This window comes from Ursus americanus, chromosome 4, assembly GCF_024610735.1.
Source record: "Ursus americanus isolate L20-20 chromosome 4, mUrsAme1.1.p, whole genome shotgun sequence".
NCBI lineage: Eukaryota > Metazoa > Chordata > Mammalia > Carnivora > Ursidae > Ursus > Ursus americanus.
This window is the reverse complement of record NC_142130.1, coordinates 17,180,072-17,194,846: the sequence shown is the minus strand read 5'-3', so window position 1 is coordinate 17,194,846 and position 14,775 is coordinate 17,180,072. Positions and strand designations below refer to the sequence as shown.

The window sequence follows — 14,775 nt, the reverse complement described above, 5'->3', positions numbered from 1 at the left end:
GAGCATGTGACTCTTGATCTTGGGGTTGTAAATTCAAGCCCCATATTGGATATAGAGATTACTTCAAAATAGAATCTTAGGATATATACATGTGTGTAGGTGTTTGAAGCAGTTAAAGTATAACAATGAGGTATAAACGTTGTATCTATTTGATGTAAGAAACTGAGTAACATGATTTGTCTTATAATACTATGGATGATATATAAAATCATTAAGGATTTTATATATATGACAGGTTAAATTACATTAAGGCATATGTATCAGTGTTCTCAAGTATTTGGGGATTTAGAAATCTTACTGCTACTAGTCATACTAGCATCTTTATTCTAACAATTTTAGTAAACTAATGAAATGGGAAGAGTTTGTTACATTTAGGCCTTCCTCCTTTTTATTACCTTGTGCATGGTCTGTAATCTTTATTTACTCTGGGGAAGTATGTTGGAGGGTGCATTTAATTGGGAATTTAGCTAGATATTTCTGGCAGATTTTCCTGATGAATTAGAGAGGGTTGAGAGAATTTAAGACAGGGTTACATTTTTAATGGATTATTTACTTACTTATTTGTATTTATTGTTATTAAGGAGTAATTGACATAACATTATATTAGTTTTGGGGATACAATGTAGTGATTTGATATTTGTATGCATTGTAAAATGATCACCTTAATAAGTCCAGTTCAAATATGTCACTGTACATAATTAGAAAATTTTTTTCCTTGTGATGAGAACTTTCAAGATCTGCTTTCCTAGCTGTTTGCAAATAAGCAGTACAGTATTATCAACTATAGTCACATTACATCCCTATGACTTATTTATTTTATAACTGGAAATTTGTACTTGTTCACCCCCTCACCCATTTTGCTATTAACCTTAAAAATAAAACAGTTATTTTACCAGCAAAAATGGGTTTATTCAGGAATAACAGAATTGAATTTAAGGACAAGCAAGCTATGCCAAAACCATAGGCAAGTCCAACAGAGGAATATTATTTTATGGAGAAGGAGGATAAAGTTGGATGGGTTGTTTTGAATGAAAGTCCATTGAACATTGGAGAAAAGCAAGAATTCAGGGTGATGATGGTTTCTCATTAGCTGAGCTGCAGAGGTAGTCAGTTTCTGGTAGGAGATGACAGTGTATGTCTTTCCCCATTGAAGCCTGTAATTGATTCTTTTTCTATTGAGGATTCTTCTGTTAGGGATCTGTAATTGGCATTTTTTCCTGTAATTGAGATGGAGTGGTATCGCTCCCCCTTCCGGCATTCCCTTCCATCATCTTCAGTCCACTTTAGTTAGGTGTGGACTGAAGATCAAGTCCCCCTTTTGATCAAGATCTTTCCTTGAAAGCAGTGCTGATTTAGACTCGGTTTTTCGATATTTAGTGGTATTGTCCTTCAGTGCCAGGAAGGACCTTTCCTGGTTGTCATGTCCTACCTTGAAGGGAAAGTGCCAAACAGTTGGGAACCTTGTAAGGCCACATTTGAGTAACAAGGAAGGTTAAGAGGGAGAATTCTCTGGCAGTTCCCATCTAAAGTTTGTATCTTCTCAAGGCCCAGCTGTTGGAGATCATCTCCTTATTGGGTGCATCATTTTTTTTTAATTTCAGTATAGTTAACATAGTGTTATATTAGTTTCAGGTATACAATATAGTGATTGATCAATTCTATACATTACTTAGTGCTCATCACCGTAAGTATACTCTTAATCTCCTTCACCTGTTTCACTACCCCACCCCCCACCTCCCTTCTCAGAACCATCAGTTTGTTCTCTATAGTTAAGGCTGTTTGTCTCTTTTTTACTTTGTTTTGTTTCTTAAATTCCACATATGAGTGCAATCATATGGTATTTGTCTTTCTCGGACTTACTTCACACAGCATTATATGTTCTAGATCCATCTTTGTGGTTGCAAATGGCAAGATTTCATTCTTTTTTATGGCTGAGTAAATTCTATTGTACATATATACCACATTTTGTTTATCTATTCATCTATCGATGGGTACTTGGGTTGCTTCCATACTTTGGCTATTGTAAGTAATCCTGCAGTAAACATACGGCTGCATATATCTTTTCGAATTTGTTTTAGTATTCTTCGGGTAAATACCCAGTAGTAAAATTACTGGATCATGTGGTAATTCTATTTTTAATTTTTTGAGGAACCTCCATGCTGTTTTCCACATTGGCTATGCCAGATTGCATTCCTACCAACAGGACACAAGAGTTTCTTTTTCTCTGTATCCTTGTCCATACTTATGTCTTGTGGTTTTTATTTTAGCCATTCTGACAGGTATGAAATGATATCTCATTGTGGTTTTGATTTGCGTTTCCCTGATGATAAGTGATTTTGAGCATCTTTTCATGTGTCTGTCAGCCATTTGTGTGTATTCTTTGGGGAAATGTCTGTTCATGTCTTTTGTCCATTTTTTAATTTGGTTATTTGTGGGTTTTTTGGTGTTGAGTTCTATAAATTCTTTATGTATTTTAGATACTAAGGCTTTATCAGATATGTCATTTGCAAATATCTTCTCCCATTCACTGTGTTGTCTTTTTGTTTTTTTGGTTATTTCCTTTGCTGTGCAGAAGCTTTGTATTTGAATTGTCCCAATACTTTATTTTTTTTTTTAATTTATTTTATGAAAAGTAGACCACACCCAGTGTGGAGCCCAACATGGGGCCTGAACTCACGACCCTGAGATCAAGACCTGAGCCTACATGTACAGTCAGATGCTTAACCGACTGAACCACCCAGGCATCCCCACAGTAGTTTATTTTTGCTTTTGTTTCCCTTGCCTCGGGACACCTATCTAGAAAAATGTTGGAATGGTTGGTATCAGAGAAATTACTGCCTGTGCTCTCTTCTAGGATTTTTATGGTTTCAGGTCTCACAGTTAGGTCTTTAATCCACTTTGAGTTTATTTTTGTGTATGGTGTAAGAAAGTGGTCCGATTTCATTGTTTTGCATGTAGCTGTCTAGTTTTCCCAACACCATTTGTTGAAGAGACTGTCTCTTTCCCATTGCATAATCTTGCCTCCTTTGTTGAAGATTAATTGACCACATACTTGTGGGTTTATTTTTTTTAAGGTTTTATGTGTTTATTTGAGAGAGAGAGAGAGAGAGCACGTGCGTGAGGCGGGGAGGAGCAGGAGGGGGTGGGAGAGAGAATCTTAAGGAGACCCCGCTGAGTACAGAGCGGGACCCTGAGATCAGGACCTGAGCTGAACCAAGAGTTGGAGGCTTAATTGACTGAGCCACCCAGGTGCCCTTTGTGGGTTTATTTTTGAGCTCTCTATTCTGTTCCGTTGATCTAGGTGCCTTTTTTTGTTCCAATACCATACTCTTGATTACCGTAGTTTTATAGTATAACTTGAAATCTGGATTGTGATACCTCTGGTTTTGTCCTATTTCAAGATTGCTTTGGGTGTTCTGGGTCTTTTGTGGTTCCACGCAAATTTTAGGATTGCTTATTTCCAGTTCTGTGAACAATGCTATTGGTATTTTGATAGGGATTGCATTAAATATGTAGATAGCTTCGAGTAGTATGGCCATTTGAATAATACTTGTTCTCCTAAGCCATGAGCATGGAATATCTTTTTGTATGTGCTGTCCTCAGTTTCTTTCATCGGTGTTTTATAGTTTTCAGAGTACAGATTTTTCACGTCCTGGGTTAAGTTTATTCCTAAGTACCTTATTATTCTTGGTGCAATTGTAAATGGGATTGTTTTCTTAATTTCTTTTTCTGCTGCTTCATTATTAGCGTATAGAAATGCAGCAGATTTCTGTAGATTAATTTGGTATCTTGGACCTTGCTGAATTCATGTGTTCTAGTAGTTTTTTGATAGAGTCTTTAGGGTTTTCTACATATAGTATGTCATCTGCAAATAGTGAAAGTTTTCTTTCTTACCAATTTGGATGCCTTTTTTTTGTTGTTGTTGTTGTCTCCTATGGCTAGGACTTCCTGTACTGTGTAGAATAGAAGTTGTGAGAGTGGACATCCTTGTCTTATTCCTGATGTTAGGGGAAAAGCTCTCAGTTTTCCCCCATTGAGTATGATGTTTGCTGTGGATTTTTCATAGATGGCCTTTATTATGTTGAGGTATTTTCCCTCTAAATTTACTTTGTTGAGGGTTTTTATCATGAATAGATACTGTATTTTGTCAAAAGATTTTTCTGCAGCTGTTGAAATGATCATATGGTTTTTATCTTTTCTCTTGTTGATGTGATGTATCATGTTGATTGATTTGTGAATATTGAGCCATTCTCTCATCTCAGGAATAAATCCCACTTGATTATGGTGAATTGTTTTTTTAATGCATTGTTGGATTTTTCTTGCTGATATTTTGTTGAGGATTTTTGCATCTGTATTCATCAGAGATACTGGCTTGGAGTCCTCTTTTTTTGCTATGAGGGTAATGCTGGCATCAAAGAATGAATTTGGAAGCTTTCCTTCCTCTTCTGTTGTTTGGAATAGTTTGAGAATAAGTATTAACTGTTCTTTAAAAGGTAGAATTCCTGGGGTTCCTGGGTGGCCCCGTCGGTTAAGCATCTGACTCTTAATTCCAGCTCAGGTCATGATCTCAGGGTCCTGAGATCAAACCCCACATTGGGCTCCTCACTCAGCGAGGAGTCTACTTGGAGATTCTCTCTCTCTCCCTCTGCTCCTCCCACTTGCGTGCCTTCCACCTGCGTGTATGCATGTGGTGTCTCTCTCTCTCTCTCAAATAAATAAGTGTTTTAAATAAATGAATGAATGAATAAATAAATAAATAAATAAATAAATGGTAGAATTCCCCTGTGAAGCGAGCTGGTCCTAGATTTTTGTTGGTTGGAAATTTTTGATTACTGCTTCAATTTCATTGCTGGTAATTGATCTGTTCAAATTTTCTATTTCTTCCTGATTCTGTTTTGGGAGGTTATGTGTTTCTAGGAATTTATTTATTTCTTGTAGATTGTCCAATTTGTTGACATATAATTTTTCATAATAGTCTCCTGTAATCCTTGTTATTTCTCTTCTTTCATTTATGATTTTGTTTGGGTTCTCTCTCTTTTTTTATGAGTCTGGCTAAAGGTTTATTTATTTTGTTGATCTTTTCAAAGAATCAGCTTCTGATTTCATTGATGTGCTCTGTTGTTTTATTTTCTATTTCATTTATCTCTGCTCTAATCTTTATTATTTCCTTCCTCCTGCTGGTTTGGGGTTTTGTTTGTTGTTCTTTTTCTAGCTCCTTTAGGTGTAAGGTTAGTTGTTTGAGATTTTTCTTGCTTTTTGATATAGACCTATATTGCTGTAAATTTCCCTCTTAGAACTGCTTTTGCTGCATCCCATAAATTTTGAACCTGCTGTTTTCATTTTCATTTGTCTTCATGTGTTGTTGTTTTTTTTTCCCTCTTTGATTTGGTTGACCCATTCATTTTTCAGTAGCATGTTATTTTAACCTCCGTGTATTTATGTTTTTTCCAGATTTTTCTTGTAGTTGACTTCTGGTTTCATAGCATTTGTGGTCAGAAAAGATGCATAGTACAACTTCGATTTTTTAAAATTTGTTAAGACTTCTTTTGTGGCCTAACATGTGACCTGCTCTGGAGAATGTTTGATGTGCTCTTGAAAAAGAATGTGTATTCTACTGTTTTAGGATGGAATGTTCTGAATATATCTGTTAGATCCATTTGGTCCAATGTGTCATTCAGAGCTACTCTTCCATTGCTGATTTTCTGTTTAGATGATCTCTCCATTGATGTAAATGGGGTATTAAAGTCCTCTGGTATTGTTGTATTACTATCAGTTACTTCCTTTATGTTATTAGCTGCTTTATGTGTTTAGGTGCTCCCATGTTAGGTGCATAAATATACACAATTGTTAGGTCTTGTTGAATTGTTCCCTTTACATTATATAGTGTCCTTCCTTGTCTCTTGTTATAGTCTTAATGTCTTAAAGTCTCTTTTGTCCAATATAAATATTGCTACCCATTTTCCTTTTGCTTCCATTTGCATGATAAATGCTTTTCCATCCCTCCACTTTCAATCTGCATATGCCTTTAGGTCTGAAATGAGTCTCCTGTAGGCAGCATATAGATAGGTCTTGCTTTTTTATCCATTTATCACCCTTTGTCTTTTGATTAGAGCATTTCGTCCATTTACATTCGAAGTAGTTATTGATAGCTATCCACTTTATTACTGTTTTATGATTGTTTTTATCCTCTGTTCCTTTCTTCTCTTGCTCTCTTATAGTTTACTGGCTTTCTTTAGGGATATATTTGGGTTCCTTTCTTATTTTTTATGTATTGATTCCTGGTTTTTGATTTGTGATTACTTTTAGGTTTATATATAACACCTTGTGCATGTAGCAGTCTGTATTAGGTTGATGGTCACTTAAGTTTGGAACCCATCCTAAAACCACTAAACTTTTACTCCTCTACTCCTCATGTTTTATGTATATAGTGTCATACTTTGCATCCTTCTATTTTGTGAATTCCTAGACTGATTTTTATAGATACACTTAATTTTACTGCTTTTGGGCTTCCTACTTTCCTTATTCCTGCTTATGGTCTTTCTAACATCTGTTAACATCTGTTATAAGGCTGTTTTAGTGATGAATTCCTTTAACTTTTGTTTGTCTGGGAAACTCTTTCTCTCTTCTTGTATTCTGAATGATAGCTTTGCTGAATGATAGACTATTATTGATTGCAGATTTTTTCTTTCAGCATTTAAAATACATCATGCCACTCTCTGGCCTGCAAATTTTCTGCTGAAATCAGCTGATAGCCTTATGGGGTTTCCCTTGTAGGTAACTGTTTTCTTTTGCTGCTTTTAAAATTCTCTCTTGATCACTACTTTTTGCCATTTTAATTACTATGTGTCTTGGTGTGGACCTCCTTAGGTTGCTTTTGTTGGGGGCTCTCCTGGATCTGAATTTCTGTTTCCTTCCCCATATTCAAGAAGTTTTCAGCTATTATTTCTTCAAATAAATTTCCTGCCCCCTTTTTTCTTTCTTCCCCTTCTGGGATCCCTATAATATGAATGTTATTATGCTTGATGGTGTTGCTGAGTTCCCTAAGTCTATTTTCATTTTTTCCCCCCTCACATTCAGCATGATTGCTTTCCATTATTCTGTCCTCCAGGTCACTGATCTGTTTTTCTGTTTCCTATAGTCTGCTATTTATTCTCTCTAGTGTATTTTTAATTTCAGTTATTGAGTTGTTCATCTTTGATTGATACTTTTTTATACTTTCTGTTTGTTGAGGGTCTTGCTGAGGTCCTCCATTCTTTTCTCAAGTCCAGTGAGTGTCTTTATGACCATTATTTTAAATTCTCTATCAGGAAAATTACTTACATCTGTTTCGTTTAGGTCTCTTGCTGTGATTTTGTCCTTTTCTTTCATTTGGGGCATATTCCTCAGTCTCCTCATTTTTGTCTAACTCTGCATCTGTTTCTGTGTATTAGGAAAGTCAGCTATGTGTCTTGCTCATGAAAGAAGAGGTCCTGTATGCCCTGCAGTGCAGTGTCCCCTGTTCACCAGCACCTGGCATTTTAGGGCTATCTCCTATGTGTGTTGCATGCGCCTTGTGTCTGAGGTGTGTTTGGATTGTCAGTCTAGTCATCTACAATGATTTGCTTTGTGTGTTGTGGGCAGGATTTGGTGCCGGTGTTGTTAGTGTGCCAGTCTGGGGCCACCGTGGCTTGAGTTGGGCCAGATCAGGCATTTGCTAGAGCTGCGGTTGCTCCGAACTGCAGGGTGTTCTCCCCGTGTTGTCCCCTAAGAAGCTTTCATTGTTGAGCAAGGCCTGCAGTCACGCCAGGTGTCTGCTCCCCGTCCACTGCTGGGAGCACGGTGGAACTAGTGTGTGCGGTTATCTTCCTCTCTCCTCAAGATGGGAGTCAATTTGGGGTGGTATTGACCCCTGTCAGGGCTGCTTGCACACTGCCAGGCTTGTGGTGCCATTTTGGATGGACTCCTACTGAGAGAGAGTTGGAGGGAGCAGGTCCACGGAAAAACAAAGGGGCAGGTGCACAGTGTTAGCAGAGTTTGTGCAGGTCTGCTGTGGGAGGAGGCCGGGTTGGAGGGAGTAGATCTGTGGAAGTGGATAGGGGCCAGGCACACTGGTACCAAGCTAGGTGGAGAGTGTTTGCACTGCACTGCTTCCTGTAGGTGTCTGTGTATCTAGGGAAGGGAAATGGCACCTACAAATTCCTTTGTTCTTAGCGAAGTCTCCCTAACATCCTTGCCCCTCCAGCGTAGTTCCCGAGACTAACAAACAAATCTCCCTCCTGTACACCCCAGGATTCTTTCAAACCTGTGCTCTGTTTTGTATCTCAGTTGGACTGTTTGTTGTACTGTTTCTTTAAGCATGGGGACTCCATTTCCTCTCACCCTCAACTCTCTTGGGCGCAATCCTGCTGCTTTTTAAAGTTACAAGTGTTAAACCCCAGTGATTGTAAGAATTCCAGAAATTAAGCCCCTCTGCTTTTCCAAGGCAAATGTTACAGGGATTCATCTTCCCAGTGCAGGTCCTCCATGCCTGGGGGCCTGGCACAAGATCTGCTCCTCTCTCCTCTCTGCATCCACCAGGTCCCTCCTACGGACAGTCCCCTAGGCTTGTTTGGCTCTCCACTATGTCTCCACCCTCCTACTATCTTTGATGTGGCCTCCTGTCTACATTTAGCTGTGGAAAGTCTGTGCTGCCAGTCTTGGGTCGTTTTCTGGGTTATTTACACTGATGGGGTGTTATCTAAGTGTGTCTGTGGGAAGAGGTAAGCCTAGGACCCTACTACTCTGCCATCTTCCACGTGTCTGGGTATGGTTTTTACAAAAGTTTAACAGGCAGCAAAGTACAAAAATTTAAAATAACTGTACAAAATACAAGAAGTAGCAATTCAGAATCATTTCATGATTCTAATCTAGGACACTAGATCTAAAAGTACTCAACCGAAAATATTTTTGGTACTTAATCCAACTTAGAGGAGAAAAGTTCTCCCTACAGAGGCAAACACAGAGTCATGTATGCCTCCTGCAAGTCCCCACTTAAAGTAGCCATGAAAGCAAAATAGTGGATACTTCGAGAACACACTGGAAGAATCAGCCAAGTGCCTTTTGGAAGATACAGTGCAGGTGTAAACATGAATTGATAATTAGTGAACTTTTGCAAAAAATAGCAGAATTTCAAAGCTGTATTAAAACAGTGTTATCTCGAAAGAACTGTTTGAAAACAGACATTATCCAATGCTACAACCTTTAAGGTTGCATATTCAGAGACCATGATTCTGGATAAGAATCCAGAATCAGATAATAGTTCAGATGAAAGACTTTTGTGAATTCTGTACCTTCTACCCTTCAGAAAAAGCCAGTGAAAAAGTAGTTCGTCAGGAGATCATGATGAAAGGCCATAATGAAAAAAGGTTTCCCTCTTCACAGGCATTTGGGAAATGTGCACAAGGGTATTTTCTTTTCATGAAAGAGATAGTAGAAGCAAACAGGAAAAGGTATGCAGACCTGGTCTGGACATGTTGAGAAAGCTGTCTCGTCACAGTCACATGTCTGCTTCAATTCCAGGAACTTTATACTTTTCAGGTCACTAGATGCTGTGCAGGTCCAGTTAGGGTTTAGTGCTTTTTCTAGATGTGTCGTGTGGATCCAGGATTCTATCCCTTGGAGTTTAGTGGCACAAGGTTGAAGAGAGTCTTTCTGGAGATGTCTTTTTCAGTAGATGAAATCTTCAGGTTGCAAAGTGTGATGCTAAGGTTGCCATCTCCAGGGAGCGCACTGTGAAAAGATTGCTCTACCAAAGCATGATTATTTTTTTTTAAGAATTTATTTAATTTATTTGACAGAGAGACAGTGAGAGAGGGAACACAAGCAGGCGGAGCCGGGAGAGGGAGAGGCAGGCTTCCCGCTGAGCAGGGAGCCCGACGCAGGGCTCCCGTCCTAGGACCCTGGGATCATGACCTGAGCCAAAAGCAGATAATTAACCGACTGAGCCGCCCGGTGCCGCTCCATTATTATTTCTTAAGTAGCCTTAATTAAAGGGGTGGTGGCAGGAATGGCTCTGAGACAAGGGGGAATCCTCATGCCACAGAGTCTAGTTGTTAGCTGTAATACCTTATGGGGTTGATGATGGTCCCCATATTTTGGGGTGAGTACTCCCAAGGGCATTCCCTTCTCTCTTACAAAGAGGAAAAAGGAAAGTTGATGATTAGGATGTCCAAGGGCAGGGGGCATTACTAGGCTTTTTTTAAAGTTCCAAAGGTTACATCTTCCTGATCTTTCCAAATAATAAGGTCAAGTTTGTCATTTTTTAATAAAGCATATAGAGTTTGAGTCCTAAGAGAGAATTTTGGGATCCCGTTTCCAACGGTAGCCAGCAAGTCCAAGAAAATCTCATCATTGGTGCTTAGTTTTAGATTTGGGGAAGTTCAGGATGTCTTGAAGTCTACCTGGATCCAGATGTCCTTGTTCCAAGCTCAGGTGCCCTAAGTATCAAACCTAAGTTTGTGTAAACTGCAGTTTTTCTTTGGAGAGTTTATGTGCCTTTAAGGCCAAAGTTGCAACAGTTAGATGCTGTCAGGAATTCCTGTGAAGAGTTTTGAGAAAGGGAGCAGAGAAGCAAGTCATCTACATATTATAACAAAGTAGAGCCTACAGAAAACTGTACCATATAAATCAGTTTTTAACATTTGTTAAAGTAAGAAGGACTCTCTGTAGACCTGAGGCATTACTGGCCAGGTGTATTTCCCATTCTTCGAAGTGAAAGCAAAAAGATGAGCTCTCCTTATCAGCTGGAATACTAAAATATGTACTGCAGAGATTAGTTACGGTGAAAAATCTGCTTTCAGTGGGAATGGATGTCAGTAGCAATGGGGGGGGTGGGAGCCATTCGGAACAAGGTTCAAGGGATAACAATGTTATTTATTGCTTAGAGGCCCTGGGCTACCCGCCATCCTTGGCCATTGGGTTTTCTTACGGGTGAAATAAGGGTATTACAAGGACTAGTATAGGGATTAAAGCAGCCCAGAGCCTTGTAATCTTTTATTAAGACTTCTTTATGGCTATTCATTAATACTGGGAACAGGTTTTGAGGGATCTGTTTGAACCTTGATGGGAAATGCATTGTGGATTCTGCCAATATCAGTTGAAGATCTTGCTCATAAAGAGGATGATAGCTGATCCAATAGGGACAAATGATCAGTGTCCCCAGATTCAGCTACAGTGCTCTCCGAGATGTATCAAACAATAGATGTCAAAGGGCCATTTAATTTACGTAATTGGCTATTTTGATACTACCATCAAATTCTAGAATTGTTTCCTTGTTTTGGAAGAAAGGAATTCTGGTATGGTATTTTTCTAAGAGATCTGCCCCATAGGGGCAGGGGAACTAAGGAGGAGTTGTGTCTCTCAAAGTGCCTGCAAATTGGAATCAGTTCAGAGACAAAAACCTGTGTGGTTTATTAGAGATCCCTATTACTTGAACTGTCTCAGTACTCTGAGGCAGAGGCTGCTTTATAGCTGTGGGGTTGAGCACCAAGAGTATAGCTCTCACATCAGTAGAGACAGATTCATTCCCAATCTGGAGAGTGGTTTCTCTGAGCTGATGAAGAGGGAAGATTGGCAAGAGCTCCTGTTGCTCCTCAGAGCACTGTCACTGGGAATTAGGAAGACATTGGAAAGGCTGGCTGGACGGCTGAAGGCTCTTGGGGCATTTCAGCTGGTAACAATCTTTTTTTTTTTTTTTTAATATCCTGGCTCTTTGAAATAATAGAAAGTAGGAGGGTTTTTGTTTTGTTTAGGGCCCTTATTTGCAAGAGTTGAAAAGTAAGAATTTTAGTGGTCTTTTAGGTGACTCTCCTAAGGATGCAAATAAGCTCGTTTGCCAAATTAACTAAATCTGGAGTGAACATAGTTTTCCCTTTCCACCCTGGTCCTTGTAACTAAAACAGAAGTATCTTGGTTCAGTCCATTAATAAATAATACGGTTAATGTTACCCAAGTGGATTCATCATATAAAAGGAAGACCAAATTGTCTTTAAATTTTTTTTAAAGATAATTTGGAGTCTATTAGAATAGTAATGACAGATTTACCAGGCTTTTCATTCTAGTCAACAGACTTAGGAAAAAGTACTGTAATTGCTTGGTGGAGATTTCCAGTGAGTGTTCTAGCATCTTGCCAAAAGTTAGGGATCTTTTTCTCTGGATCCTTTTAGGATGTTTCTATCGAGCTAGTTTCATCTAGTGTTTGGTCTAGCCCTCACCAACACGGATATGGACTAATTATCAATCTGAGAGACCGGGTTGGTGAGTTTGAATGACTATGCTAAATTCTTCAGAAACCTCTGGTTATCCTCAGTCACTTTAGGGAACTCTTTAACTATGGCTTGCAATTCAGCCTTAGTGCAGTGAGCATAGATATGTGGGGTTTATTTAGATCCTCAGAAGACTTAACTTTAAAGGGGCAGGTCTTAACAGGTTCAGGAAAGGAAAGGAGAGAGTAAGAAAGGTTTAGAGGAAAAGGGAAGTTTGATGAGAGAATTCACATGGGGAAACTGGGGGTATTGAGGGGAGGCTGTGCAGAAGGGAAGGAGGAGGATGGCTCCAGATGTGGGGCCTGAACACAGGTGGCTGCTGCGGATCCTGAGACAAAGAAGATAGGAGGGGAAAAGACCTTATAAGCCTTTTTGTCTTTTTAATTGTTTGTCTGTTAGCCTAGAAATTGTATCTTGCAGAGAGGCAATTTTAGATTCCTAATAATGTTTGGAAGTTTTGCAATACCAATCAGTCCTATTCCATCTTGGCAATTTTAGAGCCATGGCTGTCCAGTTCAGTTTTGAAAAAGGTAAGGTTGGGGAGATTGAAAGATCTCCCAAATGGCCACTAAAACTCCAATTTATAGTTGGCAGTCAAATGTCTGGGGGCCTGAAACTTGCTGTTGGCATGTAAAGTGGGAGAGAGCCTTAGAGGGGCTGAAGCCTTAAATCTGCAGACCTTGGCTCTACAGGCAGTGTTGGAGAGCTGGAGAAGCGGTGTTGGAAAAGTCAACACGCATTTGGTGTCAGGATGGAAAAAACCTCTCATTTGGAATCAGAAAAAAACCTCTCATTTGGAATCAGAAGTGTTATGTATAGAACAGCTCAGATTATAATAGAAAAATTAGTTGTATGAAAGCACTGTTACTGTTGGTTATTGGTAAAGGGCTAGTCAGGGCTGTACAGTATTCATCTTGGTAAAACCAGACAATTTATCTTCTGCCAGCTCCTTCCCCAAAATCATCTTCTTCCATAGCTTAAGATACCCCAGTGCCTTTGTGTCATTTTCAGTGCCCTCCACATTTATTTCCTTTCCTTTCTTCCAGCTCTAAATCTCAAACAGATTTAGTCACAAAACCTGCCCCCACTTCAGCTTTGCCACATCGGTACATTTGGTTATGTTTGCTTTGCTTTCCTTTCCAGCCTAACAGATCCCATCTCTCTGAAGCTTTTCTCGGTCATCCCAGCTAGAGGAGATGTGTCCCCTCTCTCCCACTAATTCTTCTGGTACTTGTCTATACCACGTAATACACCACATCACATTACAATTTCTGAGGCAGCCTAGTGGAGTAAAAATAAAAAGAATTACGCACACAAGGAGTCTAGAATTTGAATCTTGAATTAGCTATGTGCCCCACAATAGCTTACTTCTATCAGCCGTACTTTTTTCTTTTAGAAAGTAGAAATAGGCCCAACCTCAAAGAGTTGTGAGAATTAATGAGGTAATACATATAAAATGCTTAGCACATTGCCTGGCATATAATAGGCGCCAAATAAATGTTATCTTCCATCTTCTCTCTCTACTTGGAATGTAGGGACTTTTTTTTTTAATGTTTTTTCGTAAACTCTCTTGGCACTTAATACAGTATGTGTCACATGGAAAATTTATTAAATGAATAAGAATCAATACAGCTTTGTTTAAAGGATAATTCTTTATAATGATATTCTGTAAATCAAGATTTCTGAAGGACTTTTGAGTACAGATCATCAGTTTGATGTCAAAAATTAAACCTCGGCGGGGGGCGCCTGGGTGGTACAGTCGTTAAGTGTCTGCCTTCGGCTCAGGGCGTGATCCCAGCGTTCTGGGATCGAGCCCCACATCAGGCTCCTCCGCTGGAAGCCTGCTTCTTCCTCTCCCGCTACCCCTGCTTGTGTTCCCTCTCTTGCTGGCTGTCTCTCTCTGTCAAATAAATAAATTAAATTAAATAAAAATTAAAACCTTAGGGGCACCCAGGTGGCTCAGTTAGTTAAACGTCCAACTCTTGGTTTCACATCAGGTCATGATCTCATGCTCCTGGGTCAAGGCCCGAGAGGGACTCTGCATGCAGCAGGGAATCTGCTTGAGATTTGCCCCCTCTGCCCCTCCCCCAACTGCTCTCTCTTGCTCTCTCTGTGTTTCTCTATAATCAATCTTTCAAAAAAAATTACAACCGTAATGTAATCATAGAATAGCATCACAAGCTTTGTGTTCTTTGCTATAGGTATGTGCTACTGAAAGAAAGAAACATGCTCCTAACTCTAGAGCAGGAGGCCAAGCGGCAGAAATTGCCAATGCCAAGTCCGGAGCGGTTAGAAAAGGTAACATTTTTGGGGCGCCTGGGTGGCACAGCAGTTAAGCGTCTGCCTTTGGCTCAGGGCGTGATCCTGGCGTTATGGGATCGAGCCCCACATCAGGCTCCTCCACTATGAGCCTACTTCTTCCTCTCCCACTCCCCCTGCTTGTGTTCCCTCTCCCGCTGGCTGTCTCTCTCTCTGTCAAATAAATAAATAAAAT

At 39.5% G+C, this 14,775-nt stretch overlaps 1 protein-coding gene across 3 annotated transcripts in view; it reads left to right on the top strand.

Annotated features, from left to right (window-relative positions):
* Positions 1 to 14,775, top strand: part of MRPL47 (mitochondrial ribosomal protein L47) — a 29,076-nt gene that overhangs the window by 4,019 nt on the left and 10,282 nt on the right. For all 3 annotated transcript variants that reach the window (XM_087861419.1, XM_087861418.1, XM_045788704.2), the window contains one exon: positions 14,483 to 14,579. In XM_087861419.1, the coding sequence (XP_087717545.1) occupies positions 14,483 to 14,579 (97 nt within the window). The remainder of the gene's footprint in view (positions 1 to 14,482; positions 14,580 to 14,775) is intronic.